General features: G+C 45.8%; 1 protein-coding gene across 2 annotated transcripts; it reads right to left on the bottom strand.

The window, feature by feature from the left end:
• Window positions 1-657: 657 nt before the first annotated feature.
• Window positions 658-16,260, bottom strand: LHX3 (LIM homeobox 3). Of its 2 annotated transcripts, none has more exons than XM_074285190.1 (6): window positions 16,173-16,260; window positions 7,719-7,890; window positions 6,573-6,775; window positions 5,598-5,749; window positions 4,776-4,947; window positions 658-2,679 (listed from the first exon to the last, which is right to left on the bottom strand). In XM_074285190.1, exons 1-6 carry the CDS (start codon window positions 16,258-16,260, stop codon window positions 2,261-2,263), a joined length of 1,206 nt encoding a protein of 401 aa, XP_074141291.1. In that variant the 3' UTR covers window positions 658-2,260. The 2 variants fall into 2 exon arrangements, with proteins under 2 accessions (XP_074141291.1, XP_074141290.1); XM_074285189.1 differs by lacking the exon at window positions 16,173-16,260 and adding an exon at window positions 12,546-12,639.
• Window positions 16,261-16,772: the final 512 nt, after the last annotated feature.

Genomic DNA, 16,772 nt, shown 5'->3' with positions numbered 1-16,772 from the left:
TGTTATTTATTTTGCATTCATTTTGCATGTTATATCCACATGCATATGTTATTTTGCAGATGTAAATGTAAGCTTCTTGAAGGCAGAGATTCTTTTTCAGCTTTCTTTTTGTATCCCCAAGGATCTCAACCATGGCTGGAACAGAGTAGGTACTTAATAAATAGTTATAGATAAGTTGATTAAATCCCTAATATACAAGTACAACTTTGCCTTTTCCAACTGTGCTTAACCTAAGACCTAGAATAAATTATTTGATTTCAAATTCCCTTTCCCATGGCATAGAATACCTGCAAATTGTGTATACATACACCCTCCACACATACACACACACACACACACAGAGAATTTCTTTAGAATTGAAGAGACTTCAGTTAGTCCAGTTATTCCAACCTATAGCTGAACAAAAATGTCTCCGACACTATTCCAGCAGAGTTCTGATACCTTCTCCTTATCCTCAGAAACATGGCCAAAATTAAATGACAAATGGGAACTAATATTCAAACAAGATGCAAATACTTCCATGTTGCTTGCTTCTTTTATTCCATGATGGATGTGCGGCCCTTTAAACAAAATGTTTCATTATTTTCAGAAAGGGGCTTTGGCTGTTCAGGCTGGATACCCTTTATACAAATCTAGTAAAAGACATTTAAAAATAAATTGACTTTAACTGACAAATTTATTGAAGTCTTGAAATATTTGATCATCAGAGAATAAATAAAAGACACTGGACGCTCACATAATCTACAGTTAGTTCAATATTCAGCTTTACAGGTAACAACATACATGTGATTTTGTTTTTTTGTTCTCATTTTTCACAATCAGCTCTCTCTGAGCCTAGAGGGACTTCCTGAAATACAGATGCCTCCTATGGTGACCAGTGGCCTATGGCAGACAAAATAGAGTCAATGTGGAACAGACTCCCTGTCCAAGGGAAAGCTGTAACAAAGCCCAAATCCAAATCCAACATAGGGACAAAAGCAAGGGGGTGTTGGCAACAAACATTAAGTGCAGCTCAAACCATCTTGGGTTTTTCCTGTCTTAGAAGAAACTAGTAAAAAGGGAACCCCAGGTGTTTACAAACTTAAACCAATCTTGGCAGGGAAAACAATCCCTTGGAAAGGATACACTCAAATAGAAGAGGAGGAGCTGTCTGCTATATTTGCCAGACAGTTTGATGTGGATGGAAGTAAGCACATAAACAGAGGCATCTCCAACCAACAGGGCTCTTCCTCACCTAAGAGATGCTGGGAGTAGGGTCGGGGGGGGGGGGGGGACGTCAATGAGAAAGTAGTGCTCTCACTCAGTCAAGATAAATAGGAAATATGTTTATGTGAGGGATGGGGTAGAAGTGATGGTTGGAGAAGACAGGCTGCCTGAATTAATGAAAGACATACAATGCAAAGGAGTTTATACATTGTTATTATAAAGAAAGATACTCTGGTAAGGATAAGGGACTCTGATAAATGAAATTGTGTTAGCTAGTAAAACCAGTTAGCTAGTGCACCAGATATCCATCCAGCCAGTGTGCTGGAAAAGTGTGTGAGCAACACTGAAGGTTCAAATCCCGACGCTGTCCATGCTGAGCTTTTGACTCATGAGTCAGGAATGCCATGTTGAAAGTAAAATAGATGATGAATTTGTGGGGCTCCAAATAAAAGTTGGTTTTTTCTTTTTACTAAAGTAACTGACATTTGATGTGTAAACAGTAAATTCAAATAAGAACAATAAATCTAATAATAATAAACATTCCAAAATGTCAGCTGTGTTGGACCAAGATCGGGAGGCGCAACCAGAGAAGAATGATTAGAAAAAGGAATTGGCTATAAATGAAATGACATTTCTCCTCTAGCAGTACATACATGTTCTCTTAAGGGTGAAATAGAAGACTGTTTTAAAAAAAACTAAAAGCAAATACCAGCCTTTTTAGCTGGAGACTGCTAATGAGGCCCAGTCCATGTTCATGTACAAGAATGAGCTGAGTCAGAAAGCAAAAAGAGGAGAGTTCTTCAAACCTGAAAAGTCTCCATCTGGGGATTCAGTCTTGTCCCGAAAGAACTTGGGGAGGGATCCCCTGACATTCTTTCCCTGCATCCAAAGTCTTCAAAGTGGCCCATGACCTGGTTGGATGATCGGCACATAAAGAGGAGGCAGGGTAGGACCTTCTGTCCCTCCTCCCCACAGATGTAGTCTGGAGTCCTGCTGTTCTCAGATACCCAGCCAATGATTTCAAGCTCCAGTAAGGCTGGGGATGCATCCTGTATCAAAACTGGGCATGGTCAACTTCATCCAACCAGGAGGCAGGGCTTGCTGGGAAGTCAGGGTAGCCCCCACTGCTCCCTGTTGACAGGTCAGAACTGGGTCCATTTCCCCCCATCACCCGCATGGGTTGGGGCACACCAGGTCCACCTGGAGCCACAATGCCTAGGCCAGGGTCAGGGTAAACCAAGCTGGAGATTAATGGTTGATGACCAGGGAGGGTCTGCAAGGAGGCTGGAGATTGGGGGATGCCATAGGGGCTACTAGATCGAAGGTCATGATATTGGTCCTGAGTAGGAAGGCCACTGTGCTCCATTGGGAAACTACCATTGGTGCCCACTGGCCTTCCCATCGCTGGTGAACTTTCATTCAAATTGCTGTAAATCCCATTGGAGTGACTCATCTCTGACATGGATGGCTCATCTAGAATAGAAATAGAGAAAAAGTGTTATAAAAACCACCAGATGGCCTGAACTTTGGGGACAAATCCACTCATGGGATTACAAACCATAATAGCTGGGTAGTTCATCTAAAGAAATAGATCCCTTGATTTTTCTTGTGCAGCATGATCAATGTGGAAATATGTTTAGAAGAATTGTACATGCTTAACATATTGGATTATTTGCCATTTAGGGGAGACATGGGGAAGAAGGGAGGGAGAAAAAACAAAGTTTTGCAGGTGTGTATGTTGAAAACATCTTTGCATGAATTTTGAGAATAAAAAACTATTATTAATAATAATAATAGATCCCAAAGTCCCAGACTGAATCCTAACCACAGACTGAGCATTGATTTTGGGTTAAAGACTGAGCCATTCAAGATTGACTTCTGCTCCAGTTCTAATTACAGTTAGATACCAATAACTTTGCCCACAGACTGATTCTTAAACCTAGTCACAAACTGAGCACCAGCCCTGTTCAGCTGTCTCACAAACAGGAATTAGTGAATATGGAATAAAATATAACAATTTCACAATAAATCTCCTAGGAAAAACAAGTCACAAATATTCATTCCTGCTAATCAGCAAGTACCTCACTTACACATAGGATATAGGAAAGGGCAGGCCTTCTTGGAAACATAAAACTGAAGTTGGTAGTGGGATCTTTAAGACCTTAGTTTTGAGATTTCCCTTCCCTCACCTCACTCAAAGTTGTTTCCTAGTGATCTTCCATTTAAAATCTGAAATCTGTGTTTTCTTGATTTTTGCCTAATCCAGGAGAAGGCACAGTGAAGGGGAAGGGAAAGAATTAAGCCTAATATGTGCCAATTACTTTGCTAAGTGTTTTACAAGTGTTACCTCATTTGATTGTCACAACAACTTTGGGTAGGTAGTTACTATGATCTTCATTTCATTGTTGAAGGAACAAAGGCTAAGGGACTTGCCTCCTGCCTGGGTTCTCATAGCAAGTTAATGTCTGAGGTGAGATTTGATCTCAGGTCCTCCTAAATCCAGCCCACTGCTCTATCCATTGTATGCATAGCTGTTTCTAAAAGGTGATAGCTCCTAACAAAAGATTTGTCTGATTAACTGGATCAGATTTTCTAAATGAAAAAATGGAGAGAAGTCTGCCTCGAATTTATTCATTTCCTTTTGCTTTAGTTCCTACAGGAAGGTATGAGCAAGTAAACATTCTAGTTGTGTTCTGCTCACCATGTACACCCAGAAGAGGCTGACAGATAACGAAGATTAAAAAAATAATCAACCCCAGACTCTTCTGTGGGACTTAAAACGTTACAAAATGCTTTAACTGACACCACCTTGCAAATTGGAGAAGTTAACTGGACATATTATTGCCATCCCCATTTTACAGGTAAGGAAACTGAGGTCCAGTGACTTGCCTCAGTAGTCATGGCTAATTAGAAACAGAACAAAGATCAGAGTCCAACTCTGAATTAAGATTCTTTCCATCTATTCTCAAAGAGAGGCCTTTTGTAATGTAAATAACACTGTTACATAGGAAGAGATGTACTATCCCTACCTTCTGAGGTCATTTCTAACCCTATCTTTTTACTTTCTCTTGATATTTTTTAACCATTGATTAAAGATTTTGCCATAAATCCTGCTACAATACCTTTGCACGAACATTAAAATAGCAGAACTCAGATTCTAATTTAAAGGTTGATCAACGGAGGGAAATGGGGTCAGACAATTATGCAGTTCAGTTGATCAGTGTAGATAAGCAATCCATATAACCCAGTCAGCAAGGTGGATTTTTGAAAAAGCATCCATCTTCACTGTCTAAATTAACCAACAATCGCTGATTGAAGGCGTGGAGAAGGATTCAATGGGAAAATCTGGAGACCGGGAGGAAAGCTGTATATATCTGCAAAGTCTCTTGCTGTCATCCAGGAATAAAAGCAATCTCTCCCCAGGCTCCACAGTAATATTCCTTCTTTCTCCCTAAGCCAAAGAGCGCACAACTTCCCTGGCGAATACCAGCCTGCAAGTCTGAATCAAGGACTCGGAGGAATACGTGGGATAGGGGAAGAGAGGCGTCCTTCTCCTCGCTGCTGCTCACCTGTGAAGGAGACCTCAGCATCGCTGTCAGGCCCCTCTTCCTGAATGCTGTCCTTGTCGGATTTGGAGTTGCCCCGGGAACGTTTCATGTTGCGGAAGTACTGACCCCAGCGCTGCCGGCCCGCGTCCTTCTTAAGTCGCTTCTCTTTAGCGCGCCGGTTCTGGAACCAAACCTGTTAGGAACAATGAAGGACGGGAGAGGGGGAGGGGGGGGAAGAAGGGAAGGACATTGCCAGGTGAAGTGAAAAGGCTAAATCTTGGTTCCTGTTTTCGGCCGAATAAGGGATTGGAGATCGGTTTTTCCCGCGTTTATCTTTAACGAGGGGAAAAAGTGTTGTAGATTATGAATAAATGAGCTCGGACACAGAGAAAGCTAAACTTTGGCGGTCCTCAGTTAAGCGGTTACGAGGTAGATTTTTTTCCCCCTCTCTATGTTAACCTAGGCAGGGGTTCTTAATCGAGGGTCCATTAACTTAAAAAAATTTTTTTTTAATAGAGGCATTTCAATATAATTGGCTTCCTATGCAATCTCATGTCTTTTATTTTATGCATTTAACACTTTACGAGAAGTCCATCGAATTTCCCAGACTGCTCCCCCCCCCAAAAAAAAAAGGTTATGAGCTCTCCTGGATCAGGAAGAGGAGAATGAAAAATGATTCAGGTCAACCCTGGGGCCCCACTTGGCCCTGTGTACTGACATCCGATCCTGCCCAGCAGGACTGAGCTCGGCGGGTTTGTCTGCAGAAAGGACACCCGGCTCGGAGCCCGGGTAATTGAGGTTCTACCCAGGTTGGGCGGGCAAGGGGCTAGAGCAGTCTCTGACCTGAACCACTCGCATGTCGAGGCCAGTTTCGGACGAAAGCTGTTCTCGGACGTGGCGCGCAGGCTTGGGCGAGTTATTGTAGGCATTTTTCAGCGTCTCCAGTTGCTTCGCCGTAATAGTGGTGCGAGGCCGCTTGGCTGTAGATTCGGCCTCTGCAACGACAGGAGTGCTCCGCTGACCCTTTTCCGCAGCGACACCCTTCCCTGGTCCCTGAAGCTCTCGAAACCCAGAGGAGCTAGGAACCATAAAATGAGGGGAGGGGTCGGGGGCCAGGAGATTTCGAAGATCCCTTCCAGCTCTGCTATTCTAAATTCTCCAGTCTAATGGTTCTTTTCTTTTTATGGTTCTCAGATTCTGTGGTTTGAAAGTTTCTCTAATTTTGTGGTTCTAAGATTATTGGAGTCTATGCGCTCTTCTTGATGAAAAGATAAGCCCTTTTCTCAGAGAAAAAGGCATACATTTTTATACCTATTACATGATTTGACAAGAATAACAGGAGAAAGTTTTGTTCTTGGATTTTTATATACATACATACATACATACATACATATATATACATATATATGTATATATATAAAATCTGTGATCATCTTAAAATTCTACTCCCTCCCATCTTCTTTTAAATTACCAGAACCTCTTTTCCCCCCACCTCATTCTCGTGTTGTTGGCTTAATTCACAGCCAGAATTGAAGAGCTTATTCGGCAAATTAAATTCACCCTTCATATTTAGTCATATGTGACATATGTGTTCGGATAGTTTTTTCCTCTTGGCTAACGAAATGCAGCCAGGGAAATCTTAACTTTCTTTTCTAGGGAGAATAAGAATTAACTTGATTGTCTTTTCCCCTTCTTTCGCGGGATGTGCCTCCAGGGAGAACTATAGCATTTCCCCGAGAGAAGATAGGAGATCACTGAAGATAAATTGCCCCTCTTCCCCAATAACGGCCTCTCCACCCAGCACTGCAGCGGCCTTACCCCGCTGCTTGGCAGTCTCGTAGTCGGCTTTACAGACCAGCCGGCTGTCCTCCATGAGATAAAACTCGTCGCCTGTAGCTAGTTGCCGCTTGCAAACCACGCAGGAGAAACAGTGCAGGTGGTAGACGAAGTCTTGAGCCCTCCGAACTACCTGCGTAGGCGGGATGCCCTGCTGACACGCTGCGCATTTGGTCCCGAACCTCCTGCAACACCAAGGCCAAAGACTTAGGGCTTGGGTAACGGTGGGGGATAGGAGCAGGGCAGGAGAGGCTACACGGATGATAAAGACATTAATTAAAATCTTGCTGTCAGCAGAAAGAGCTCGAGTTCGGGAATCAACAGACTCGGGTTCTGATCTTAAGCTCTGTTACTTCCTGACAATGTGATCCTAAAAATCATATCGGAGACCCTCAATTTCCTTATCTGTGAAATGGCTATCATAACCCCTGCTATGTCTATCTCACGGGATTGTTGTGAAAACCGAATCAGATAATAGATAGGTAAGAGATTTAACTATACAAGCACGACTATAATACCACCCAATCTTTACATCTGGTTTCCTAGCCCATGTGCTTTAACTTTTCCAACAAACAATTTTTTTGGTATTCTATTCCGAAGGATTGAGAGGGGACTTTCCCTCGAGTCAGAGAAACCCGGTTGTACCCCCTGCATGATAAGATTATTGGGAAGGACTCGTCCAAAGCCATGAACAGAGAACTGCAATACAGGGGTCTAGCGCACCAACGGGCTCCCCTGTCTCTCAGAGGGAAAGGCTATTCCAAGCAGGTTTCGTTATGTGTGGCTTCTCTCTACACTTCTAGATCGAAGAGAAGTTGCTCGGAGCTCACACTAATTTTCCTTCGATTAGAAAATAAATACTAGCTACCAACTAGTGCTTGAGAGGGATAGTAGGGGCTCCTATAGAAGCGGAGGTTTGCTTTGGAAGAAATAGAAGATGCCAACTTCTCCGCCATCTTCACCCGGCTCCAAAACCTTGTACCCCAGTCTGTTTTGTCTCGGTTGAATGCCATTTAACTCCAGCGTGGGAAGACTTAAATAGTGCCGGCAGGTCAGCCTTTCAGGGGACTGATCTGAAGCTTTTAGCCCTGCTCCTAGTGCCCAGTTGTTCCCCGCCGCCCGACTCACTTGAAGAAGTCCTCCTTGCAATAGACACCATCCCCACGGCTGAAACACTTCTCGGCCAGCGGTGTCTGACAGTCGCTGCACTTGAGGCACTTACTGTGCCAGTGCCTGTCCAGGACCTTGAGGATGAACCTGTCCACGATGTGCTGATTGCAGCCGGCGCACAAGGGGATCTCTGTGTGGAAGAGGGAAAGGGGGAAAGAAGCTCATTTGGATGGAGAGCTCAGCTCAGCTCATGCTCGCTTTTTCTGAGGCCCATCTCCGAGAATCTCAGCCAGAAGGGAAAATTTTCTTCCTACAATGTTTTGCAACAGAGCTAGATTCCCGTTGCCTATCCTGGTTTCCCATTCCGGCCCTAGAGATTCCATATTCCTTGAGATGAATACAGAAATTATCTGCTTCACTTCCGTATATATGTACACTCAATAGACCTTGTTTGTCTATAAGATGCAGTGTGGATGGTCATTTCTTATAAAGAAACTCAGGTTTTGTGAGTCATCCACAGATTTGTATGAGTACGTGATGAAAACGGGAAGATGTTTAGACAGGCGGTGCACAGGAGCAAACGCATAGATCTCCCGTTAGTTCTGTTGCATACAGATTGTCCCAAAAGCAACTGCTTATCCGAATATATTATGTAGCATTTGTTTGGAAATTTTATTGTTGGAGCTGAATCTGATCACACAAAATATTGAATTGAATATTGAAACACGCTGACTATGATGCAAGTACAGAAAGAAATATACTACTAGTAGAGTACATTGTGTATATATTTATCGGATACACCATGGATGTCTTCATTAGTATGCAACGTTTGTGACTGCTTTAGAATTTACATTCCCCAATACACACACGCTCACACATTTGGATACACTCAGAGTCTGTGAGGGCTGTTTGTCTGCATACACATGTGGGCACACTCTCTCTACTTCCAAGTTTGTTCTGAGTTCGTTTGCCCTTTCTATAATTGTCATTACACTCCAGCAACGGGTTCTAGGACCATTTCCTGTCTGTTCACCCAATTCAGCAAGAATTGGCGAACAAGTTCACTCAGTTTGCAGCCAATGGCAGAATTGAACTTCCAAGAGCTTGGCGTTGGATAATAGATATTGGAACTACTATTTCACTGGGAATGGAAAATAAGGAGCGAGAGCTTCTTGGAATGAGAGTGTTTCGTTTTATCCCCAAAGGCACATGTGGTGTGAAGGATTATCCTCCTTCTAAAATAAAGATTAAAAACGATACCTATGTAGAAACACGACCAGTGTTAGTCATCCATTCCCTAGCCCTAGTTCTTTCAGCAGGGATAGGGGATTCTGGGGAGGTAAGAACGCAACCCCACGAACTCCTCAATAGTTAGTCTACGGACAGAATTCAAAGCCACTAGAACAGTCAGAGCAAGGAGGAAAAAAGGAAAAGATTTCTGTAGTCCCCAAATTCACAGTTGGGATGCTCTGAAGATTCCAAGATGGGAAGCCAACGGTCCAATGGCCTTCTTTCCTCACTCAAAACAATGTCTCAGTGGTCCCGTAAAGTTAGAGGTATCAGGGCTTCCTACACTAGGGCCTAGACTACACACAATGCGGATTTTATCCTAAAATGTTACCTTGTTCCCAGTATGGGGCAAACTGAGAAGTATTTGAAGTCTAGACCTACCCATTCTGGTTCCGATAAACTCACAATCCAGAAAGATAGACTTCTGATCTGTGTCCACGGAGGTACAGCTGAGACGGGGTCCCTGAGTTAATATTTAACTACACCCCAAAACCAGCCCACAAAACATACACACACACACACACACACACACACTATCCCCTGGAAACAACTAGCTAGGTCACCAAAAAAGGAATGGGGGGAGAGGGCGGGGAGGGAAGGTGACAATAATCCACGAAAGTTGAGTGGACAAACCAAGCGACGCGGCAATTTAGACTCTTTAGTAAAGGTTAGGTTAGCTCAGATTTTTCAGCACCCCAAAATACGGACAGCTCCTCAAACTGGCGCAAGACACGGCTGAAAAATTTCGGAAAACGCCAACTTCTGAGACTCAATGCCCGTTAAAATTCAGTTCTGGGTATTATTGTTGAGAGCTAATACTCTTAGCAAACAAAGATGCATACCCTCCATTCCCTATCCCGCACCCGAAAAACACCTCCTAACCTCCTGTTCCATTCCCATTCCTAACGTCCTCAAGGATATTTCTTACGTTGCATCGTGGCTTCAGACAGGTTGCGCTCGGCTAGATAATGTTCTGGAGTGCTTATGGACGTTTTCCCTTCTGCTTACTCGCTAACTCCCTCTTTCCAGGAGCAGGTCTTGCTGGACGCTTTCATTCCCTTTCTTCCCACCTCACCACACCCCTTTCCCCTAGTCTCTTAGGACAGCCCCTTCCCTGGAACCTCCGTCAAAAATAAATAAATAAAAGCAGGTTGAATCAAAACAGAACCCTAGATCTGACCCTTCTCTCCTCCTCCCACCCCCAGAACTACTCCCACTTTCTCACCTATGGGAGTCACTGCAGCTCAGTTTCTCTAAGCTTGGAATCAAGATACTAAGTTCCAGTCTTGGGTTAAACACTTTGTGATGATGAGCAAATCATTTAATCTTAAACCTCAGTTTTCTCTGCTGCAAAATGGGGTACTAGCTGATCTTTATCTAACACTTGAACTCTTTTATAAAGAAAATGATTTGCAACCCTTAGAATAATATACATATACACACAACCACACATTTATATATGTGACATAATATGTATGAGCTGTTATTACTTTGTGACTCTAAAGAACTGAGGTTTGTGTAAGGATTTACTGGAGGATGGAGTCCTATCAATATGCTCTCAATATGCATCTTCCTGTGTTTGGGGTGGGGGTGGGGTTAAGGGGAGGAGGAGTAGGAGTTTCCTGATCTATAAGTCAGAGAATCTTGTCAGTGTAAGAACTGGCCTGAATAGCATGCCAATTTTCCCACCAGTCAAAGCCAGGAGTTAGTTCCAAGTCTGCAAGGTGCTGAGGCCTATAGAGACTCAGAAGCAGGGATAACTCAGTGTCTTTAGCACTGTTCAGAGCCTTGGCCTTGAGGAAGAAACTAATGTTCTGTGACCTACCAGTAAAGAACTTTAAAGTTTGACACTAAGAAGTCCTGGTCAGCAAGTAGGCTGTTTGAGGAAATTATGAGATGGGTGTTTGGGGACAGATTCAGTCTCACCTTTGGATTTAGGTTTTGGACCTTTGGGCCTAAAACTTGTCTGGATTCAGATGTTATAGAAGTAGAATGGAAAGGAGATCACAGGCCTGCTCTGACTAGGAAATAGAGTATGTCTAAGAGTCAGTGGGATTAGAGAATCTCAAAATGGGGCCACCATTTCTAGGAAGTTTCACTTGCCCTGAAGACCTGCAGCCTATAAGTGTGCCTCTTTACTCAGCCCTTCATTGACTCTGCTTTGTGCCATGCTCTCTCCTAGTTCCCTCATTTTGGTCTCTGTACTCTTAGCTTAATTAAAAGAAAGCTCTGGCCTGGACTAGCTTCCCTTTTATTGTCTCTTCATTTGAGACCTGACTCCATCAGGGGAGAGCTCATCTCCAGGGCACAGAAGCTGTTTCCCTCAATGAAGGCCTGACACTTAGAGCCTGAGTTGTAGAGAGTCATACTTCGGGGTGAAAGCTGAACACTCAATGAATCCCTGAACAAAGCTGAATACCTAATAGATCCCAAACATCCAGGATACAGATTAACTTAACACAATATAACACAGCCCTGGGCAGAGTATACCAACAAAACATCCTAACCCAATCCAACACACAATAAACTAACATCATAAATTAGATTTACCTAGCCATCATAGAAACACATGCCTAAAGAAAAATATAGGACATATGCATAAACCATATACAACACAACAGTACAAATACATACTGCCATATAAACGATGCAAATGAATTTAACACAATGCAAACATTTAAGAACACAAAATTCAACCAAGACTCAAATTCAAGGGGAAGAATTAGCTCCCCTAAAACACGTGAATACTCCACAAACCTCAAACAGGTAAAAATGAAATGTATAAGTACAGATTCAAAACACACGTTTACACCTCTATACAAATAGGAAACGAAGCTCTCCACACAGAGACAGCACTAACAAACAGACGCCCCAAAGCAATAACACACTAAACGCCGGATTTTCAAAAGGTGGACAAAGCCTGCCCAGGGACCCTGGCTCCTCAGGTCCGACCGCCTTTATTGATGATAACGGGGGATTCTCCATTTCCTTAAACAAGATAGGAATCGCTGGTCTTGTCCTGAGCTCAGGGCCTGCACTCACCCGGGTTCTCCAAGAATGGAACCCGGGAAGTCACAGTAGCCAGGTTTGTTCCCTGCTCTGAGACAGGAAGGAGCTAGGAGACCGCTGCCAGCGCCCACGGAGAAGTTGCTCCAGACACAGAGAACGCTCAACTTCCTCTGGTCTGAGAGGGAGTGGAAAAGCCCGAAGATTGGGGCACGATCCTCCGGGGGTGTTGGGGCAGCAGTTGATCCGCCTTTCCTGAGGACTCTGAAAACAAGCCATCTCCTAGTACCTTTTTTTCTTTTCACCCCAGAACTGGCCTCTTTCACGTTGCGAGAATCCTTCCCAAGCGGGCTTTGGCACCCAAGCTTTGCTCCCTGGTTCAGAAGGTTGACCCTGAACTCGGTGCAACCAAGAAGATGTGGCTCAAGATATTCTTACTCAAAGAATCTTCACCTAACAAGGAAGGTGAGCAAGAACCCTATAAGATTTCCCTCCTCTCTGGGCCTCTCTGGGTATGAAGGATCTCGGCTCAGGCCTGTGTACCCCTACCTTTGCGCAGGTCCTCGTTCTGTGCTAGCAGCGCGAGAAGCATGTCTGTCCCGGCGGAGTCTTTCCCCGACCCCAGTTCTTTAAGGGCGTCCATCTTGCATCGCCCGTCGCCTATTCCCCTGGTTTCTGGAACTGGGAGAATCCTCGGCGGACTCTTCGGAAAATAAACTTTAGGACTATAGAAAAGGCAGGGCCAGACCCAGGCCAGATAGCCTTCTATCGGCCTTCCCAATTCGCGTGATTCGCGCTCCGGACTAGGTTTGGATACCGAACCTCCCCTTACTTCCTCTTCTCCCCACGCCCCCTCTCGCTCCCACCTTCTATGCCCCCGCCCCCCTTCGGGAGTGCTCCGTGAGCTCTTGGCGTCTACAGGGGAGCTCAGAGGCCGCCTACACTTGCAGACCAGGGTATTTAGAGGTGGGGGAGCTGCAGCCTGGCAGACGCGTTGGAGCGCACAGGGGCGCAGAGTGACTGGTTTCTGCTGTACCTTGAGACAAGACTAATTAACAGCCACAGCACCCAGAGGGACGGGGCTCCGCTAGCCTCTCGGGGCCTAGGAGAGGCGGGGCAGTTGGAGAGTGAGATGTCGTGTTTATGGGTGGGGGATGGGGGAGAGGAAGGACGCAGGGAACCGTTTTGGTTTGACCGCTACCGGCAGCATGCTTGAAATTCCCTCAATGTTTTTTCTGGTATCACGAGCTATGGTCCTTAGGGAATACGACAGAGACTAGAAGGGTATTTGGAGACCAGTTTGTGTAATTCACTTACATAGTTTGAATCTGGGGAAGATTCACTAGAAACTCAAGCCCAGGCCCCCCGATAAGCAGAACCTGAACTTCCCTCGCTCTTACCCCGGGGAGGGGAAAAACAACCACAAAACAGCATCTAGGGATAGTTTCCGGGAGAAACCCCTCTTTGTCCTGGCTGCAGCCTATTCTGACTTCGGGAGATCCCGGTCCCGGGAATAAGAGTAGGTTCCAGAGGTTCTTCCTGCTGGAGGAGAGCTTATTATGAATCCTGTCTCCCTCCTTCCAGGTTCGCCTCTGGGGAGCGAGAGGAAGGCCACAGGTGTCCGGAGGTCCAGGGAACACCAACCTTCTCCGCCCCGCCTCCAGTTCCCATACTGAGACCGGGCTCGGGCTAACTGTAAGTGTTCAGAAATCAGTGTGTGGGTGGGGGGGGGGATTCCTTTTGGGAAAAGGATGGTATGGAAACGGAATTCTTCCAAGATTAGAGCCCGTGATAACTGGCCCCAAACTATTCTCTTTGATGCGTGCTGGACCATTTGAATGCCCACCCGTCCAGTCCCAATTCTTAGTTTCCAGGGCGGGAGAGATCCAGCAAGGCCGGTAATTTAATTCAATAATTGTAAAGAGTGATCCAGGAGATGTTAGGACCCCTCGTTGTGTCCGAGATCCCTCAGTCTTGCTGTCTCGCACATTTCAGCCCTTGAGAAAGGAATTATCCTTTCTGCAGTGCCTGGGGAAATCAATCGGAGTGCTGTTTACTGGGATGGCCTTAATCGAAATAAACTACAGCTTTTTATCCCAGCATCCAAAGTCCACTCGAGATGAAAGGTCTACGCTACCTTGGAGGAGACTTGGGATGAAGGGAGTTTTAAAAATTATTAAAACATAGCCGTAACCAAGCTCACAAAACTTTGAGTTGGTGAATTCCTCTCTTCTTTCCTAAGAATTTAAGATGGAATACAGATTCAAAGGGCATGAACGAACCAAAGGGGCTGAAATGGAGATTTCTTCGCAGTCTATCACCCCCCTCAAAAAAAAAACTATTTCCCGCCCTAGGGCTTCTTTTTCTTTTATTAAGCACTCCGTTCTTTCCCTCTTTCTCACAAGATTTCCTCTTAGATTCACCTCCTCTGCATTGTTACTCATTTTTGCACTCCCCAACCTTCTGATCTGGGCCAGAGATAGCTTAAAATTCATTGCAGCTTTGGAGTTTTTGTTTGTGTTTTTTTCCCCCATATCCTTTCCTTAACACCTGTTCCCTAAAACATGGGTTGGTCTCTCTTCTTCCATCTCAGGAATACTAGAGGAGTGATTTCTGGGATCTGGGTCAGAGAGAACAGGGAGAAAGAAGAGAGAAGGCAAAGCGCTATACATATACACACTTACAAACACTTTCCTTCAGTAGTCAAGGCTAGATAATTTGGGGCATTCTGCTCCTAGTTCATCCTTCAGTTGCTAAGCTCAGATCAGGCAAAGGAAGATATACTTGAATCATCCAGATCTCCAGCGTAGAGGATAAGAAGACATTGAGGAGCCCAATCTCGGAGTCCTTCCCTCTCCTGCCCCATCTTCACCTCCCTGGGCAGGAAAGTAAACTAAGCAATTGGATTCAAAGGCATTGAGTAGGGATGGAGCTTACTACTGTTCACTAATGTTGAGGAGGCTGGGACCCCAGATCAGCTAGATCAGGAGTCACTCAGACAGAAACACAATTACAGATCGCTAATGACAGAGACCTACAACCTAGTAGGGAAATGAGAATACAGCAGAGTATTAAGAGAAGCAGAATTAGGGTTAGCCTTAAGAAGGGAAGGGGGCATCACTTGTTAAGGATCCAACAACCTCCCCCACCTCCTGCTCTTGTTCTGTCATGATTCTGTCTTTCTCTGGAATCTAGGAATGAGGAGAGAGAAAGAAAAAGAGATACACACAGAGAGACACAGATAGACAGAGTCAGAGAGACACAGAGACGGAGAGTGAGACACAAAAACGGACAGAGAGGCTGACAGAGACAGAGAATAACAATTTCCTAGCTTTTCTGTCAGTCCTCAGCCCCAAGCAAATACACACGTTGTGGTCGGATTGGGCCAGAGAGGGTATGGAAAGGAGCACAGTTTGTGCTTAAGTATCACAGTGTGTGACGCTTCGTCCCATCTCGGGCAGTGCGGGAGGAGAGGGGGCGGACCGGCCTGTCCAGCTGAGTGATGGGTTGGGGGCGGGTCCCCCACGCGCTCGGCATCTGGCCAGGGTGGTACCAACAATCGCCCTCATTATTCAGCCAACGACCTGAAGAACTACGGCGGAGGTGGGGGACTGTGGAAAATCTTGTGAGGAAAGCACTACAACCTAGAGAACCTCCCCTTCTCCCTTCACTTGGGATTCCCTTCCTAGAAGTTTCGAGAGGTCGTAAAAGTTATAAATGTGTATTAGGGGTGGTGGGGGTGTCTTCTAAAGAACAGAGGTAAGAAAAGAGCAATGTCCTCCCGCAGCCCCTTGCATCGGGTGATTGGGGACGCTTCTCAAGATGCTGAGGGCCCAGAAGCGGGGTTCATCTTTCCATATACGCACATAAACAGGATCACACCTTTAAGTGCTCCTTTAAGGCACAGTAAGCAGCAAGCTTACTCTTTTGCACGCTACACTACCCTCATTCACTTAGGCTCCCACATTTACGACCCTCACTTAGAACCCCACACTTTACTACCCTCACTCCCACATTTACTATTTTCACTTACACTCTCACTTTCTTACTCTCAAGCGCCAGTACGAGCAGCTTGTCTGCCTCTCACACACACACATTTATACACATACACAGCACATCCTGGGACTTAAGGGAAGTAAATTAATTCGGGCCTTCTAGCGGCCTCAGAGCTTTTACCTTGGGTCTCGCCGAAGGTGCAGACCGCTGCGGCGGCAGGAACTCCAGGCCTCTCCCTGTCCCGTTCGGGCTCCGGCTCGAGTAGCATCTCTGACACCCTGCTGCGGCTCGGGCTCTGGTTTCCTGAGGCTGACTTGGAAGGACAGAGAGGACTTCTCACTCAGCCCGTCCTGTGGCGACCCAGAGGCTCAGTGTGCGCTCGGCCAGGGCGAGGGGCTAAGCTGCGAGGGCGGGCAGTGGGACGGGGGCCAGTGGGCGGGAGTGGGAGTTGGGAGGGAGTAAGGGCAAGCGTCGGAGACGCCCCTCGCCCTCCCCGGGGGCCAACTCGTTTGTGGCTCTCAGCCTAACAAAACCGCGGGCCGAAGGTTCTGGGAGGGGAGCTGTCCAGCGTGCTAGAGGGAGGCACCCACGCGGCCTTGATCTCCGCCCCTGGCTCTGCCCCCGCCCAATGCTCCGCCCCGTCCTGGCTCTCGGGGGTATCGAAGTACTTACTGCCCGCCCTCAGCCCTTTCTTTTAAAGACTCAGTCTAGGCATATACAGCCTCCCACGGAGAATAGCGGAGCGACAGGTATTCTGACTTTTTTCGCGTCTGGAGCCGT

The sequence above is a fragment of the Sminthopsis crassicaudata genome, chromosome 2 (genome assembly GCF_048593235.1).
Source record: "Sminthopsis crassicaudata isolate SCR6 chromosome 2, ASM4859323v1, whole genome shotgun sequence".
Taxonomy (NCBI): Eukaryota; Metazoa; Chordata; class Mammalia; order Dasyuromorphia; family Dasyuridae; genus Sminthopsis; species Sminthopsis crassicaudata.
Note: the sequence above shows the minus strand (reverse complement) of the source record. Positions and strands in the feature narration are given on the sequence as shown.